The sequence below is a fragment of the Sus scrofa genome, chromosome 10 (genome assembly GCF_000003025.6).
Source record: "Sus scrofa isolate TJ Tabasco breed Duroc chromosome 10, Sscrofa11.1, whole genome shotgun sequence".
Lineage (NCBI taxonomy): Eukaryota > Metazoa > Chordata > Mammalia > Artiodactyla > Suidae > Sus > Sus scrofa.
In genome coordinates, this window is record NC_010452.4 from 63375657 (window position 1) to 63392634 (window position 16978).

Sequence of the window (16978 nt, forward strand, 5' to 3'; positions counted from 1 at the left end):
AACTGCACAATCATTCCTGTCCCTGGGCTCAAAAATATTATCAAAGGCAAGAGAAGGGGAAAGGATTCGGTGGGTCCTTATCTGTGATCAAGAAAATGCTGGCGTGGTTATGAAAGCGTGGAGCAAAAACTCCAGGGGTCAGGCCGTGCTTTTCCATTAGCATTTTATCCAATAAGAACTTGGGCCAAACACCCAAAGCAGCCAGGTATGGAAAACCCAGTGGCAAGTCTGAATGAACCAGGCCAGTTCCTTTCCTTTCAAAGCTACTACATTGTTCCACGAAGATGTTCCCCCTTCGGACAGGCTTAAGTAGCAGAGCTATGGGGGGTTTGTTCTGTTTGTTTTGTTTTTCTTGTTAAGTCATTCTTTATTTTCTGGGTACCGAGGAACCAAAAATGCAAAACCGCCCTTATCCTCATCACTGAGAAAGTTCTACTTTTGAGTTGTCCATTTGGAAAATATGCACGGCAGCCCAAGAGCGCTGCCTCTCACCCCATATGCCTCTGTCCACCTGCCCTGAAGACCTGTGAGCATTTAAGACTTAACCATTGCCCTTGGGTACCCTGGGAAGAAAATGATCTATAAAATCAGCGCGTAGAAATTTTGACAATCACATTATCGTGGGATTATCGTTATCATCCTGGACTATTTTTCTCCCTTTAAAAGAAACACCCAGATATTGCAGACTAATAGCTACTCAGGCACCGGACTTCCCAGCCCAGCAAGTGGGGAGGAGTCATACAAACACAGAATGCCAACAGGTAAGGTAAGGGCTCCGAATAACAAGGCCCGTGGTCCGGCCCTCTGCAGTGTATGGACCACACAACGTGAATCCCAGCACGCTTAGACTTCATGGGAATTTATACAGAACCTCTAAGAGCCACACTGGCTGGTTGACCAGCAGAGACAACGTATATTAATAAGGCAAGCTAGTCTGGGAGACGCATGAAAATCTTGCAACACTGGGGGAAAAATACCACGGGTTCTCCCTTCTCCTATTTGCTGCGGGAGTTAGATGTGCACCGAGCCGAAGCGCCAGCTACGGGAGGGGCAGGGTGGCCTTTGGCAAATATAGCAGACGATAGAAACAGAGCAAGATGGCAAACGACAGAAACAGAGCTGGGGAGACAGGAAATATAGGCAAGAAGGAAAAGAAAGTTCCATCTAAGGGCTCAAATATCTATCTATCTTTCTATATATATTTATATTTATATATGTATATTTATATATCTATATCTCAATGAGCCTCCAGCGATTCTCTGGAAAAATATAAAACCACCCAAAGAGATGAGTAAGAAAGAAAAAGCAGCTTCACCAATGACAGCCAATGAGCTCTAGAATTAAAAGCAACTATTACTCAGAGTTCCAGAGATTTCTTACGAAAGGTGAATGAAGACCAAATTATAGAAAATGCAAGTCCAGCCCCCCTTTGCCATCTACCCAGACAGAAGAAACCCCAAGAAAATGTCAAACACACTCCCGCTCATCAACCAGACAGCTCTGGGGGTTGAGGCCGAGACTTTACTGTTGGCGTTGTTTTTTTTTTTTTTTCCTTCTTTACTTCTACCTTTAAAAAAAAAAAAAAAAAAAAAGAGCAAACCCAGTTTTACTGGTCCCATTGACTTATTTTAAAAAGAAAGTTTTTGTTATTAGTTTTCTTTTCTTTTTTTTTTTCCTTTTCTTTTCTTTCTCCCCCCCCCCTCCCCAGGCCAGGTTTTAAGTGATTCAGAACATTCTTTTGTGGTGTGATCACATTCATTCTGTGCTAACACCTCCAGCCATTTCTTTCTTTTTTTTTTTTAGACACGTCTTGTTCTGATACGTTCAAACATCTTGATGTTTAGGTTGGGGAAGCTGAGTTGTTGTTTATGAGTTATCTCCAGAGCTCAGATATCCGGCAGCTTTTTCCTAGGAAGTTAGCATTGCAGATGAGAGAAAGGAAGAAAAAAAAAAAAAAAACAGGTAGGAAAGAGAAAATTCAGGGGAAGGTTAAGAGCGCTGGAGAAAGGGCCAAAGAGCTCAGAGAGAGTGACGCCGAGAGACCTAGGGTGGCCAAAAATTAAAGTCACATGGCCACTGCCATCCCTAGAAAGATTTTCCTTTCTCTGAAGAGGATGTCAAAGTGTTATGCACAAAATCTCCTGGGGAGGACAAATAATTCTTTTCAAAGGATACAGAGGATTTGGCGGGGGTGGGGTTGGGGGGGTCCACCATAGAACGTGGTGGCTGCTACCTCCCCCATGAATCTGAGGGGGGGAAACTCCCCACCCAGCCCCCGCCCCCGCCCCCCGCGAATGCCATCACCACAAAAAGCGTTTTGATCTCCTGGCTGGGGTTGCCATAATCATTTGCCCGGCCTGCTTTTATTGGTCCACCCTGGCTATTCAATCTGGTCTGAGCCCCCAAAGACAAGTGTGCAAAGGGCCCTCTCCTGATCCCTTTTTTTCTTTATAAAGGCTTGCCCCGTGCCAGGTTTTCGCAAGTATTCCTAGGGATCAAGAGGTTTAAGAAGAAAAAAAAAAACAAAACAAAACAGGAAAGGAAACGGTCACCCTACCGGCAGGAGTTCAAAGGGAAAATAAGACCAGACGCGAGAAGAGACCAAGACACCGGACACGAATCACAGTTTTCCCTACAGGAGTGGTCGTGGCAATTCCTCAATTCCTCAGGCCAAGAAAGAAGAAAAACTCCACTCAATCCCACGGCTGCGGCTTGGGAAATGCAGTTAATTAGCACCATCCATCTGGAAGCCTTGGCACTCAGGCAGCCCAGAGACTCCCCACTTCCTAGGAGCCACTTCTGCAATTTCGGGGACAAGTTTGGATGGCACCTGAGCCACTCCATCCCCGTACTAAATTTCCCTGTGAAACCGCGATTATCCATGCATCTTAAATCAGTCATCCTGGTCCCTTGAAGGGGTGTTCAAGCAACCCTTCTCTTAGCAAATACATTTAAGATTGGATCAGCCAGAAGTCAGCATCCTTAAAAATGCGATAAGTGACTTAGAACCATGGGGCAGGGGCAGGGGGGGGAATAGAGATAGAGGGGGAGAGAGAGAGATTTTCTGAACATCTAATTTGAAAAAAAAAAAAAAGAAAGAAAGAAAACAAAGGGACAAAACTCTATCCCAAACAAGCTGACACAATTCTGAGCTGTCCTGCCAATTTCCTGCACAAGGTTCTCCTTCCTGAAGAGAGGAAATCAAAGACCCCAAAGGGACAGGGGGCGAGCCGCTTCGCCAGGACAACTCACCAGCCTTCGCTTGGGCTTAATAAGGGGTCGATTCTGTCCGTTCATTTTGTGGTAGAGCCCGCAGGCGTTGCACAGGTAGTGACCGGTACCATCTCGGCGCCACAGTGGGGTGGACGTCGCCCCGCAGTTGACGCACTCCCTGCCTTCTAGAAACAAGATCACACATAAGTCACTTACGGAAGGAAAACACAGACAAGCTGCCGGCAGGATTCGGGGATGAGAGGTCCGGGGGGAGAGGGGGGGCAGTTTTCTCCTTTCTCTCTTTCGGGGAACACTCCCACCTGCACCTCCCTTGAAGGGGGCTTCCCATTTGCAAAGAGTTACCGTGTGGCCCTTTCAAGGCCTAACCATCCCCCCCCACCCCGTGAGCGCAGGTATGTACGTGCGCACACACACACACACACACACACACACACCCCAAGACGTGCACAAGACTAGCAGCAGCAGACCCCTGCCCTGGACCTGCCCGCTTCTCGATGCGGAAGAGCCGGCCCAGCCCAAGAGGAAGAAGCATTTCAACCTGAAAGAGCTCCCTGAGACTCTGCTGAGCCCTGGACGGAGTGGCAGAAGCAAAACATTCCAGGCATTTCCCACGGAGGGAAACAAAGATGATCCATTATCACGACTGCGGCTGTCTATACGGATTGATTAAGTAATGACGCTTAGGACGGGGCCAAAGGAAAGATTCATCGATGGCGAGATAGAGAAAGAGATAAATAAAGAGATGAACGGATTCATCAATCGGCCCATTGATTTTAGCAGCGAGGGCTCTAGATTCTTCTGCCAATAAAACCACAAATGCCCCCGGCTGGCAAGTCAGGGACGAGGACCCAGCAGGGCCCACCCATCCCGCCAGCCATCGTCTTTTTCTGGAAAAGGCCAGCGGGTTCTGCAGTTGCCGGCCACTGAGCCCCCAGGTGGGAGGAGGTGGGGGGAGAGCCCGATCTCGCTGCTGGGGCGCTGACGATGGAGAGGGAGGGCCACACAGGGGGAAGGAGGGCTGGAAGGGGCCCGAGCGAGGAGCAGATCGGGGGACTGGGACAGGGACGGGACGGCCAGTTTGGGGGGAGGGGAGGCCCTGGGGACAGCTCCTCAAGCGGCAGGCCTGCAGTTGCTCATTTTTCCAAATAAACAAACAAGATAAAATTTAAAAAAGAAAGAAACCTGCCGGGCCAGGTTTTTCACCTTTCACCCCAGGGGGGCCAGAGACCTAGACCCACCCCTGGAGGGGAAAACTCCTGGAGAGAAACACTCAAGATACCATTTTCAGTTCATTTGTACAGAAGGGCAACAAACTCAGGGACCTAGAGAACAGACCTGTGGCTGCCAAGGGGGCCTGGGGTTTTGGGGTTAGTAGATGCAAACTAAGCAATGAGGTCCTGCTGTACAGCACAGAGAACTGCAGCCAACCACTTGTGAGAGGACGTGATAGAAGATAATATGAGAAAAAGAATGTATATATATGTAGGACTGGGCCACTTGGCTGTACAGCAGACGTTGACAGGACATGGTAAATCCACTGTAATGTTAAAAATTAAAAAATAAGAAAAAATGAGGAAAGGTTTACAAAATAAAACAGAAAAAAAAAAAAGACACCATTCTAGGACGCAGGCGGTTTGCTCAACTTCTGCCAGGAGGAAGAGGAGAACGTTTTCTGGGAGAACCTGCCTGCTCTCGGGGCCCCGTTCCCCCACCGAGGACTCACCAGACGCACCAGCGTCACTGCCAACAGAGAGGGACCCAGGAGGAGGCCCTACCCTGCAGGAGCCAGTGACTTTACTCAAGCTGGTCCCCCCCAAAAAGAGGAGTTGGAAAGGGTCTTTGGCAGGGGGGTTGAGGGGTTTGGTAGGGGAGAAAGATGCACCCCTAAGCATTGTTTTAGGAGATTAATCAGCTAACCCCAAACTCCCATGAAGACCAGGTCTGGGGGGAGAACCCACAGGCCCGAGGTTTGGGCCCTGACTCCCTAGGAAGAGGGCAAGAGGGCAAGGCCAGCCTGGGGCCCAGGACGAGCTCAGGTTGAGGAAACCCCCAGACCCAGCACGGGGGCGGGGGGGGGGGGGGGGGCAGAGGGGAGTCAATCAACACCCCTGAGGCTGTGCTTTGCTCCAGGGACAGGCTCTGGGGGAGGAAAGGACCTCTGGAAGCAAAGGCGGATGCTGGAGACCTGCTGAGTAGTTCTGGTCCACTTTGTTTTCCAAAAAAAAATCTTAAGGAGTTAAGAGATTTTAGCATCTGGCTCCAAATTTCAAAAAGGTCCTTAACCCCAGGGTCTACAGAGAACCTTCCAAGAACCCCTCCAGATCATCTCAAAAAAAAAAAAAAAACAGGCCATCGCTAGGCACCCAACAGCTCTTAGCAGGCTCTGGGCTGAATCATATCCAGATACCTTTCCTATGGGGTCAAAAGCCTTCGGGGGATGTAGCCGCTGGAGGTGGGGGAGGCGTGGAGGACGCGGGAAAGGGCACTCGGCCAGGAAGTGCGGCCACAGGCATAGCTGGCAGGCAGGCAGGCCCTGCAAGTCTTGTGCCCCAGTGGGCTCAGGGTCAGCCTCTTCTGGGGACACTGACACTGGCCTGGCCTGGTGGAGGTGTCAGGCCCACTTCCCATCCTGCCAAGACAGAGCTGCAGGCTTGCAGCCACTTTGTCCCAGACCTTTTTTTTGGGGGGGGGTTCTCGGGTCCCAAGCCCCCTCCAGCCCAGCAGCTCAGCCTGCAGAGCCCCTCCTGGGCACCTGGGCTGGGGCACCTCCCAGCCCGACCTGATTAGTCAGGCAGTGGAGAGATGACAGCTTCCTTTTCAGAGGGACCTTGAAAGCCAGCAAGGGCTGTCTCTTCAGCGAGGCTCTGCACACTAGAGCAATTTTCTGTCTTGATTCACTCCACAAGTTCGCGATTGCCTGGCGTGGCTTTTTCTTCTTTTTTTTTTTTTTTTTTTCTTTTTTTTCTCTCCTTGTTACCTCCAGTCTGTGACTTCAGCAAACAACCAATTTTCCTAAGGGAGGCCCTGACTGTCTCCCTGCCCTCTTTCTCCTCGCTCACCGCCTGGTGCGAGCTGCTCAGACACCTCGCTCTTAGGTGACAACCACAGAGCTGGGAGGCCTCTTCACATTCAACAGCCATTTTCAAACACCCCTTGGCCCCTGACTGAAGTCCTCCAACTGGGCTGGACGGAGGGGGTAAGGGAGCCTGGGGGAGGTGCAAAGAAAAAAGGTGGTGCCAGATGCCCCCCCCAGGTGTGGGGGGGGAACTAAGAAATGGCCCTCAGCAAAAAAAAAAAAAAAAAAAGCTTTGTCTCTTGTTTGCAAAGATAGATCCCAGCACCAACAGCCCGGGCGTTAAAAGTTTAGCAGTAGGTGCTCTTCTAAACCACAGTTTCAACCGTTTCTCCAAAATTCGACCACGCTCTTCTCTGGGCTCCTCCTTCAGGCGACTGCCAAGAAGAGGGTAACAGAAGAAAAAAAAAAAGAAAAAAAGAAAAGAAAAAACCACGAAAACCAAAGAGAATCCCCTTCTCAGGAATTCCCATCACTTCCACCCTCTTTACACCGTCTGGAAACTTCCCCCTACATGCTCCACACTCTCGAAGCTCCCTCGCCGCCCAGGTGTGCAGCTCTTGGGGGGGGGGGTGGCTGTGAAAAAGGAATAAAAGGAGGAAGCGACAAGCACATTGAAATCGGCTCCTCTCCTCTCCCCCCCACCAAAAAGGAAAGAGAGAAAGAAAAAAAAGAAGGAAGGAAGGAAGGAGAAAAGAAAAGAATAGAAAAGAGAAGAGGTGTTACAGATGCCCCTGTTCGGGTTTAGGGAGCTGCAGCCCCTGCCCCCAGCGCCCCCCCCCAAATGTTCCAACAAAGACAGGCAAACCCCAAGGCAGAAAGGGTGCAGGACGGAGTGGGAGAGAATTCAGACACGGAAATGAGGTGAGGGCAGAGGACCGGAGGCTTTTGGAAAAGTCACTCTGTCCCCTCCCCCTACGCAAACCACCACACCGGCCTCAGATACCAGGATCTTCCCCCAACTCTTGGCCCTACCAGAAAAGAGAATTTTTTAAAAAAAATCCCATCCCGACCTCAAAAGGCATAGGTTCACTCTTCATGCCGTCAGCCCTCAAGCTTTGCCGGCTCCCTCCCCAGCTTTGGGGCGTGGAGCTGTACCCCGCTTCCCCAGGACCCTGGGCTCCCCAGCAGCAGCAGCAGCAGCAGCAGCAGCTGCGAGGCCACTGTCCTGGCCCTGCCCTCCCTTCCTCTTGCCTTCTCATCGTCGGCTCCACCAGCTAGCCTACCTCCCTCTCCCTCTGCCGACTTTCATGTACTGAACATGCAGGTCTGAGTTTTGCTGTCAGCCTAACCGCATCCGGACTCTATTAAAGTTCCTGGCTCGGGATAAACAATGCAACTGTCGCGTGCAGCAGTCTGAAAATAATTGGATTAGCTAAAACATATCAACTAAATAGAGACAGTCCTGCCCAGGCAGTTGGAGTGAATGTCACCCCAGGAAAAAAAAAAAAAAAAAAAAAGCCCTGGAAACTGATCTCATGGTCACTGGGGCGCCCGAACCCTCCCTCGGAAGTTTTCTAAACCCGGGTTTTGCAAGCTCTGTTTCAAGAGAAATTGTCTCATCTAGAACAGACAAGTGATTTCTACCACTAGTGTAGATACAGGATCGAGAGCAAGAGTGAGAGGGAGGGGAGGGGAGGGGAGGGGGCGGGGGTATGACAGTTGGGATAAACTAGGACAGACACCCACCCTGAAACGCACACCCCCAAAGGGACAAGCCAGTCTTCAGGAAACCATCTCAAAAGATACAGTGAAATCGCATCTCCGAGAACCCCCAGCTCTCTGATTCAGCTGCCTCGGTTAGACACTGGTGATGGATTATTTGCTTTTTAAAGCAAAAATATTTTGTGTGGGTTTTGCCTTCCTTTGAATGCCAGACTCCACAGCAGGAGAACAAACGTGCAGCTCGCTGTTAGACGGGGAGCGCTTTTCTGAGAGAGGGAGGGGCGAGGAAGCAGAGACACACCTGGGGGATCTTTTCCGGCCTTTCCAAACCCCTCTGGCTTCGGATCCATCCTGAGAGGCCTTCTGCCCCTGCCTGGTATCTGGGCCTTCGGACTGTTCTCGCACTACTGCCCGGGGCAGACCCCCCCCCCCAGAAGTCGCGATGGATGGGCCCCCTTCCCATGCATTCCGGTCCCTGAGCTACTTTTGCCTGGGTCCCGCCCCCTGCGAAAAATATACACTCGCTCGATTTAGCCGCGTCTGTGTCAGGGGCTGTCCTCTGGCAACTGGGTGGCCCCTTCTGAGCTGAGCAGAGAGGAACCCTGGGGACGCAGAGGCCGGGGGTCACAGGAGGGACCTGTGTTTGTTTGGGTGCCAAGAGGTTTCGGTTTTGCATTAAACACTACAGATGCATCCCCGGGCCTTCCAGTCGGTTGGAAACGGACGGAAGGTTACTGGCAGCACCCAGAAGTTCCCTGGCAGGACAGGCAGGAGGAGGGGGTGTTGTGTTTATCTTTTTCCCTCCCCCGTTCGTGGGGTGGGGTGGTTTGCATCAGATCCTCCCGGCCCTTTGCCCCAACACTGGAAGAGGCAAGAACGGGAAGAAACCGAGTCTCCAAGGACCACCACCCTGCTCCCCGCTCCCGGGACAGGGCCGGACCGCGCGCTCTGGTCCCCGCCCTGGAGTTGGGAGCTGGGAGGGGGGCGAGGGGCAAGGTCTCCGGGGGAGAGAAGGCTCCTACCTGTGCTGGACCTCGCCTTGGGCCTCGACTTGCATCCGAAGCCGGTGGGGGAGCCCCCCAGCAGGCTGCTGGGCGGGAAGAGTCCGGAGCTGTATTCGGGGACGTAGGGCGGGTAGGTGGTGATGGGGTGGTGGGCGGACGCCGCCGCCCCTCCCAGGGTGGTCATGCTGCCGCGGGGGTGCGCCGACTCGAGCTTCATGCTGTCGGGCAGCGGCACCTGGTACTTGATGCATTCCTTCTCGTCCTGGCGGCCCGAGCCGGCCGAGCCCGGGGTGGACAGGGACGGGTCCGGGGAGACGTCCTTCGGCGGGGTGGGCGGGAAGGTGAAGAGGTGCGGGCTGGAGTGACCCGCCGACAGGGAGGAGGACGAGGCCGGGGGGTAGACCGACAGGGGCCCCGGGGAGCCGTGGTGGATGGACGTCTTGGAGAACGGGCTGAGGTTCCAGGGCGAGGCGGTGTGGTGGCTGCCCAGGGCTTTGCTGCCGTCCAGCCAGGGCAGGGATCCGTGCAGGAGAGGGGGACGGCACACCTGACTCCCTGCGCAGGGCAGAGGAAGGGACAAGAGAGAGACAGGAGGTGAGAGCAGCCCCCAGAGGCCCCCAGACACCTGGGCATCATCCCATCAGCCCCAGCCCCTGGGGGCAGGTCAACCCCAACACAGCCGGGACCTGGGCTGGGCTGGGCGGACAGGCCGGCTCTCCCCCACCCAGGCAGCCCCAGCAGTCCCTGGACCAGGCCGCACTTTTCACCCCTGTCTCCCACACAGGCTTCCCATCACATCCTGGGCTTGAAGAGCCTGTGTCTGACACCCAAGAGGTGCCTCCAAGGAGCAGAGTCAGGCCCCTGGCCTCCTCGGCCTCTCCAGATACACTTTCTAAATCCCAGCCCCTGAGGTCTCTCTAGAACCTGACTTGATTTATTGGTTTCCTTCAATGGCCCAGCGGCCCTCATCCCAGACCTAACCCCAGGCAGCCTGATAAGAGAATGCGCTGTGAAAGATGAGGCCTGAAGGGGTGAGGCTGGCCTCGCGGCCACCGCTCAAAAGCAGGAAAACACGCGGACCCCAGGAGAGACCCAGCTGCAGCGCCCAGCTGACCAAGCCCCGTGCCTGCAGGAGAAGAGGACATGGCGGAGAGGACAAGGGCCATTTGGGGTTCCTCCGTGTAACCCAACTTCAGGGCTAGTTCATAATCGGCAAGGCCCGAAGTGGGATTTGCAGGGAAATGGATTGCTCGGGCTGTTTTAGAAGGTTTCCAAGGCTGCACCCTGGGGTGGCAGCTTTGTCTGCCTCTCCCACCCTCCCAAATCCTACTGAAAAAAAAGTCAGCTAGGCCCGTAGGCCCTCACAGTTGCATTTTCACCAGCGCAATATGTGAATTTTCACCTGAGCCCCTGAGACACAAAACTCCACTGCCTGGGTCTACTTTGCTCACACCCAGAGGAATCTGAGCCTGCATTTGAAACACAGGGTTTTAAGGCAGCCATAACTCAGACCGGTCCAGAGGCTCTGAGAGGGTACGTTTAAACGGCAAGTGCAAATGCACGCACTTATTGATCTTTTAATCCAGGACCTGCCTCAGCATCTGACATTCTATTTAACCATTAAGAACAATACTGAAACTAAAATCTTAAGAGAGGAAGGGGAGGGGAGTCGAGGGGGAAGGGGAGTTCTCTGAACCCCAAGGGTCAAGATTCACATTATGCAGGAAGTAGGTGTAGTAAATAATATTAAGGCTGCAGTTACCGCATTTTCACTTAACTGCTGATGTGCACAGAACAAGGGCAAAGAGCGCCCCATCTGCAGAAACAATTGTTTAAAAGCTGGTGACAGCAGGGTGGAGACCTCCTGCTGCCGGAGGGCCTCTGTCATCGGCCCCAACCCGGAGAACCTAAGGAGGGGAACTGGAGCAGACCTGCCAGAGAGCCCCTCATACTTCCTCCACCTGAAACGTTGCTATGTCTTCTAGGGAAACACACTTGGAGCTGGAAACCTTGTCTCCCAACTACATAGGGCCAGGTTTCTCTTTACCACTCCAGAACTGCAAACTTCTCACCGAGAAAGAGAAAGGGAAAAAAGAAAGAAAAGAAAAGGCAACTAGAATCCCTCCTGCCTAGAAAGAAACCCTAATGGATCCTAAATCTTTGGGGGGAGCCCAGGGGCGCTGGGGTAGGCCCGAGGACAGCTGGGCGAGAGTTGCCGGAGCACAGCAATGAGGCCGCGGAAAAGCAGAGACGCAGGGAATTCTCTGCAACCGGGAATCCAGGGAACCCCAGTGTCACAAACTTAAGACGGTGGTCTTTCCCCCCAACCCCCGTCAAGCACCAGACTTCTTTTCCTTAGAGCCACAAGGTGGAAAAGCTGCCTAGAAACCAAATGCTCTGGCTTTGGAGGAAGGTCAGGACACCGGGTTGCGACTAAGTGCGTCTCTCTGGCCTTTCTGGAAATGTGCCGGAGCAGCACACCCAGGCGCGCCGGCAGAAGCCCCCGAGAGAGAGCTACGGGGTAACTGGGGAAGCGAAGCCCCTCAAAGAACCCAGCCCGAGCCAGGTTTGGCCGGCGCCGGATGCTCGGCCCGGGGAGCGGTGGCCGGCGGAGGCAGAGGCTCGGCTCCCTGCGCCTGGGACCTCGGAGGCCCCCAAACCTGCGGCCGCGCCGGGAGAGAGGGCTGCAGCGCGGCGCCCGCCAGGTGAGCGCCAGGCCCCCGGGGACTGCAGGCGCGGAGAGCCGCCTGCTGCGGCTGTTTTGAAAAACACACTCTCGCGACGATCGAGACGCCTTCCTCGCCCATTTCCGGGCCCCAAATTTTTTAATGATGCAGAAACGGCGCTTGGGGGCTTTGGCTGCTTCTGTCTCCCCACCCCCTGGTCCCTCCCTGCCTTCCCGACCTGGGAGAGCGGGGACAGCTGGGCGGGGGTCCCCGCACCCGGGGCGAACTCACCGTGGTGGGTCGGAGGGTACCTCTGCACGGTGGCCCTCACCGAGTTTCCGTAGTAGGACGGGACGTGGTTGCCTTGACCGTCGATGTTAAAAAGTACATCCACCTCCTCGGGCAAGGGGTACTGCGCCGGGTCCATGTAGGAGTGGCCGAGGCCCGGGTGGTGCGTGTCCGGGTGCTGCCCGTTGAGGACCGCGGGGTGGTGGTGGCTCACCCAACGCGGCTGGTCCGCCGTCACCTCCATGGCCCAGGCTGCGCTCGCGCCCTCTCGCCGGGCCCGGAACCCGCGCGCGGAGAGGGAGGGCGGTCCGGGGGGCTCCGCGGCTCTGCAGGTGCTCCTGCCGTCGGAGGAGCAGGGGTCGTTCAAGGATTTGTTTTCAGTGGGGGAATGGGAAAGCTAGGAAGAAAGGTGAGCAAATGAGATTTCAAAAAAAAAAAAATCTTTGAGGGGTAGTTTAGCAAAGAGAAGAAGACGGAGAAAAAAGAAATTCCAAAAAAATAGGTAGGAAAGGATAAAAGGGGCCCGAAGTGCAAAAGGAGGCGAGGGCTGGCTGGGATTCTGCGCGTGAGGCTCCTCGGCCGTTCCGAGACTGAGTCTCTCCTGGGTCACCTGCAAAGGAAAGGAGAGACCTGGATGAGGTCCTGAGTACTTAGCACCTGAGTTTACGAAGTGGCACCACCTACCCTCGAGCCGCCCGGCCCCGCGCCCGCGCCCCCAGGTCACGCGCACACGCGCACGCCTCCTCCGGAGCCAGGAGCACCGGGAGACCGCCGAGAGGGAGCGACTCCCGAGTACATCCCCAGCTGCCCGGCTCTCCCGGGAGCCCGGGACTGAGTGAGCGGCTCCAACTAGGACGACAGCTCCCTCCCTCCGGGGATCCAGGTCCCTGGACCTACTTTCCAGCCCTTAGAAACTCTCCAAAAGAGGAGAGTTGAGGTTGGGTTTTTTGGGGTTTTTTTTTTTTAATGTTTTAAAGTCCTTCCATATGGAGAGAGAAAACAAATCAAACTTTAAAAAAAAAAAAGTCGCAAGTACCAACCTGGGTAGCGAGGAGCAGAGAGGAGAAGGAGGCGTGTGACCTGGGCGAGCAGAAACTGCTCGGTCAGATTGCGTGGCTCGCTCTGTCTCGCGCTCTCTCCGTCTCTCTCTCTTTTCCTCCCTCTCTCTCTCCCTCTCTCTCAGTATTTTTTTTTTTTTTTTTTTTTTTTTTTTTTTTACAGGGAATGCATTCTTTCTGAAAGTATCAAGACGGCGCCAGGCAGCTCAGTGTTCGCAGACAGCTGTGGCGCGACGGAACTTAAGGAGGTTCTAGTGTCATCTGCGCCGACGGGGGAGGAGCCTGGCGCTGGCGAGGAGGGGACAGGATCACAAGCACAAGGAAACTGCAACCCAAACCCGCTCAGGACTTCACCACCACCACCCCCTCCGCGCACCCCCGCCTCTCCCCCCGCCCCTCCACTGACCGGAAAGGGGCGCCGCAGAGGGCGGCTCGGGCGGAGGGGCAGCGGGGCGGGTGGGCGAGGCGGCCCGGGGTTTGAGGTGGAGGGGGCGGGCAGGAGGGAATTCGCGCTCTGGCCCTTTAAATGTGGCTCCCGCTCCTGCCAATTCATCCGGCTGGGTAGATTATTCCGTACCGAGGAAACCGGCCTGCCCCATTCATAAAGTTTATTTCTACAGGCAGCCTTTCTTTTTCTGACTTTTTAAATGAGCAAACATTTTTTCGGTATTCAGTCCTGGGTATTGACTGGTTTATTGATGTGGGGTCTCTGGGATCCGTAAAATGATCAGGGGGAAAAAATGTAACGTCAAAGTTCTCGGAGATGTGCTTCTTTCGGGAATTGCTTAAGAGAGCGAGGAATGGGGGGCGGGGCCTGCCTTTGATTGAAACGTCCACGTTACTTTGGTGGTCGTGGTCAACATTCTCCCAACCTCTCGCGTTAGAAGCCTCTCGATGAAAGTTTCAGCTGTTGCAGCTGTCCTTTCCAGACCTAATATTTGTAATCGATGTGTGCTTTTGACTTGAGCGACAACAGTGAAGGATGAAAAGGAGAGGGGGCGACTCCGGCTCCCCAGGAACAGGGAGAGTGGCCGGAGAGAAAGCACTCGGGTCTTCACTCCGGTTACCCAACTTTTTCCCTACTCCCCGCCCGGCGCCCTACTTTGGCTCCCGGCGTTTTTCCCCAGCCCCCTCCTCCTCCTCCGACCCCCCACCCCAGCCGCGGGGCAGGACAGCAGCAACCTCCCCGGGGCCCCGCAGCCCGCGGGACTCGCTGAGTCCGGCTGGGCAGCCCCCGGCGGAGGGAGCTGGGCTCTGAGACGCTCCGAGGAGGGGGCGGGGCATACGGGGCGGGGCCGAGAAGGGGCCAATCAGCGCGCAAGGCTGCGGCCGGGCGGCGATTGGCCGGCCCAGCGGGCTCCAACCTCCCCGGCCTCTCTCTGTGCTTTGAGCCACTGCATCCCCTAGCGGCGCTCTGGCTCCTGCAGCCGCCCGGGCCCAAAACGCGGCCAGGGTGTGCAAGGGTCAGGCGGGAAGAGAAGACTCAGGTTCCACGCGCGGCTCACCCCAGAGCCATGTGTGCGAGGAGAGAGTGTGGGTTCTCCCGCAGGCTTTCTCACGGACGGTGCTAAGAGCTTGATTGGGGTGATCGTAATTGAAGACATTATTCCCTCTTCGCGTCTATATTCCATAAAATTCCCTACAAATACAAAACAAACAAAAAATCGACATAGACGGGACCGTACCTAAAAGTAAGTTCTGGAGGATTCCTTTTGGGCGGAGAAGGAAAAACAATAGTCAGCCTTAGCTTGGTTTTCCGGGGATGTCCTGCTTAAATACACAATGCTTGCAGAAAGACTAGTCAACTTCATTTGCAATTCGTGGAAACGTGGAGGTCCTCCCGACTTGGAATTGGAGCTTCTCTTCAGTCTCCGTCTTCTTACAACCGATGTTTGTCGGAAATCGGGGCTGAGTTTCTAGATGCGGAGCATGAAGAAAATCCTTAAATTAACCACCCCTCCCCACTGTTTCTCCTGAGCCCATTTAGTCCCCGTTTATTAGGGCGGCCCAGTAAAAGAGCATTGATTTTCCTTCATTCTGACCACGTCTCTCTAGGGCCAATGGAGCTGCCAGCCTCTCCTGCTCACAGCGCTCTCCAAACCTTTTAATTATTTAGTTTCTGTCTAACATCCACCGGAAACCGCTCCATAAACAAGGACAGATGAACGCATACACATTTTTGCTACAAGTTCCCAGTTTAAGGTTAAGGATGGCAGCGGGGGCGGGGTGGGGGTGAAAAGTGCGTCTTTGCCCGTGGCTCCAGGACCTGGCGATGCTGGCCCGACCGCAGTTCAAAGCCACGCGGAAAATCCCCAGACGTAGCTCTTTGGTCCTCTACGCCGCGCGGAGACCTGGAAGCCTGGGAAATAAAAGGGACCTATCCTCGGAGAGAGAAGCTGCTGACGCCAGGACTTGAAAAATGTTAACTTCTGAGGCTAAGGCCGATTCGAAAAGACAAAGAAAATATCAGTGAGAAAGAGGCCTTCCGGTGTAGCAGCGCCTCTCCGATAACGCGGAGAACTTGAGGGGGGGAGGCGTTATTCATTTTAATTAAATCACAGGCATCAAGTCGGGCTGCACTGGACTGGAGAGCCACTCCCAACCCTTGGAAAAATAAAAGATCTTGAAGGCCCCTCTTGGTCTGGGTGGTTTGGAGCTGGCAGAGAGGGGTGGGGGGCTGCGGCTGGATGCCCGGTGTAATGGAGCCAGCCTGTAGGGGGTATTTAACATTTAATTCCCAGCCGGACCGCCCCTGTTCCCGGACTGACAGTGGGTAATTGGGAAAGAGGACGTTGCTCTTTTGATGGCCCGCGCCGGCCAGTCTCGCCGACGCCACACTGGGTTTGACGTCACGGGCCCAGCCCCAGAGCCAGGAACACAGAGCAAGGGGGGAAGGGAAAAGCGGGGGAGGGGGATACTGAGGAGGGACGGCCGGGGTCGGCCCCGGGACCCACGGTGAAGAAGGGGGAAGGGAGCGAGGCCGGAGAGAGACTGCGGCGCGTGGCCTGAGGCGGAGAGCTGGGCTGCGGGGGTCTGGGCCAGGCCAGGCGCCGGCCTGACCCGCCTCGCCGGCAGATGCAGGCCGGGCTTCCTCCTCGGAGCGCGGGCGGGGGAGGGGTGGGGGCTCCAGGCGCGGAGAAGGGGGGACTAGGTGGTCCTGATCCCCCGCTCTGGCTCAGTCCGCAAAGCTAATCCTAGCCTCTGGCGGAGACGCCTCCGCGCCCTCCGCCAGTCCTGAAGGCCCCCTACCTAGGACCCCGGCCCGGGCCTGGTCTAGCGAGTCCCCGCTCCTTCCCGGGAGCGTCCGGAGGAGCTCCGGTGGAGGAAGCGAGGTGGAGACCTCGGAGGATGCTATCACCGCCGCCGCCGCCGCTGCAGGGCCCCGGGCTCCTGCAGGGCGCGAAGCCTCCCTCACCAGGGTAAGGGGCTGGCCAATGTCTGGATGCCTGGGGCTCCGGGGAAGGCATCCCGGAGCGGAGCAGGCGACAGCGCAGCCACCGCCCATCCCCCGCCGCCCGCAGCCGGGTCGCGGGGCTGTGCGTGGGGCGGCGGGAGCCGGCTGGCCTGTCTGAAGCGCCAGGCCTCGCGGCGGCTGCTTCAGGCGTCAAATTGAGCGGGGTGTGTGTGCCCTCTTGGGGAAAGGGTAAGAAATGGAGCCTTACTTTCTCTCCTGGGGTAGGTTAAGCTGGGACCCACACCCCCCCCCAAACACATGCCCCCCCCCGTTCAGGTCCCTCCCACCCGCCCTCCCGGGAGCTCAGACACTCTTCTTCGGATGGAAGTGGGGGATGACCCAGTCCCGCAAAGGAACCGGAGCCCACGGCGCAGAGGGGAGCAGCATGCCCCCCAGGCTCACCGCTGGGGTCGCAGGAGTCAGAGAGCGGAGATCCACGCGGCCAGCGTCACCCACCCGAGCCTGGCGACGGGCGCGTCCAGGCGAGCTCCGCGGGGCCGAGGTGCCGGAAGAAGCGGCCCCCGGCGCCCGCACGC

General features: G+C 55.6%; 1 protein-coding gene across 5 annotated transcripts in view; it reads right to left on the reverse strand.

The window, feature by feature from the left end:
• Positions 1-16978, reverse strand: part of GATA3 (GATA binding protein 3) — a 30294-nt gene that overhangs the window by 7973 nt on the left and 5343 nt on the right. The window contains exons 2-5 of one of the 5 annotated variants that reach the window (XM_021064072.1): positions 14674-14904; positions 11934-12540; positions 8995-9531; positions 3253-3398 (exon numbers count right to left, since the gene is read on the reverse strand). In XM_021064072.1, the coding sequence (XP_020919731.1) occupies positions 3253-3398; positions 8995-9531; positions 11934-12174 (924 nt within the window). In that variant the 5' untranslated portion in view covers positions 12175-12540; positions 14674-14904. 5 annotated transcript variants of the gene reach the window in all.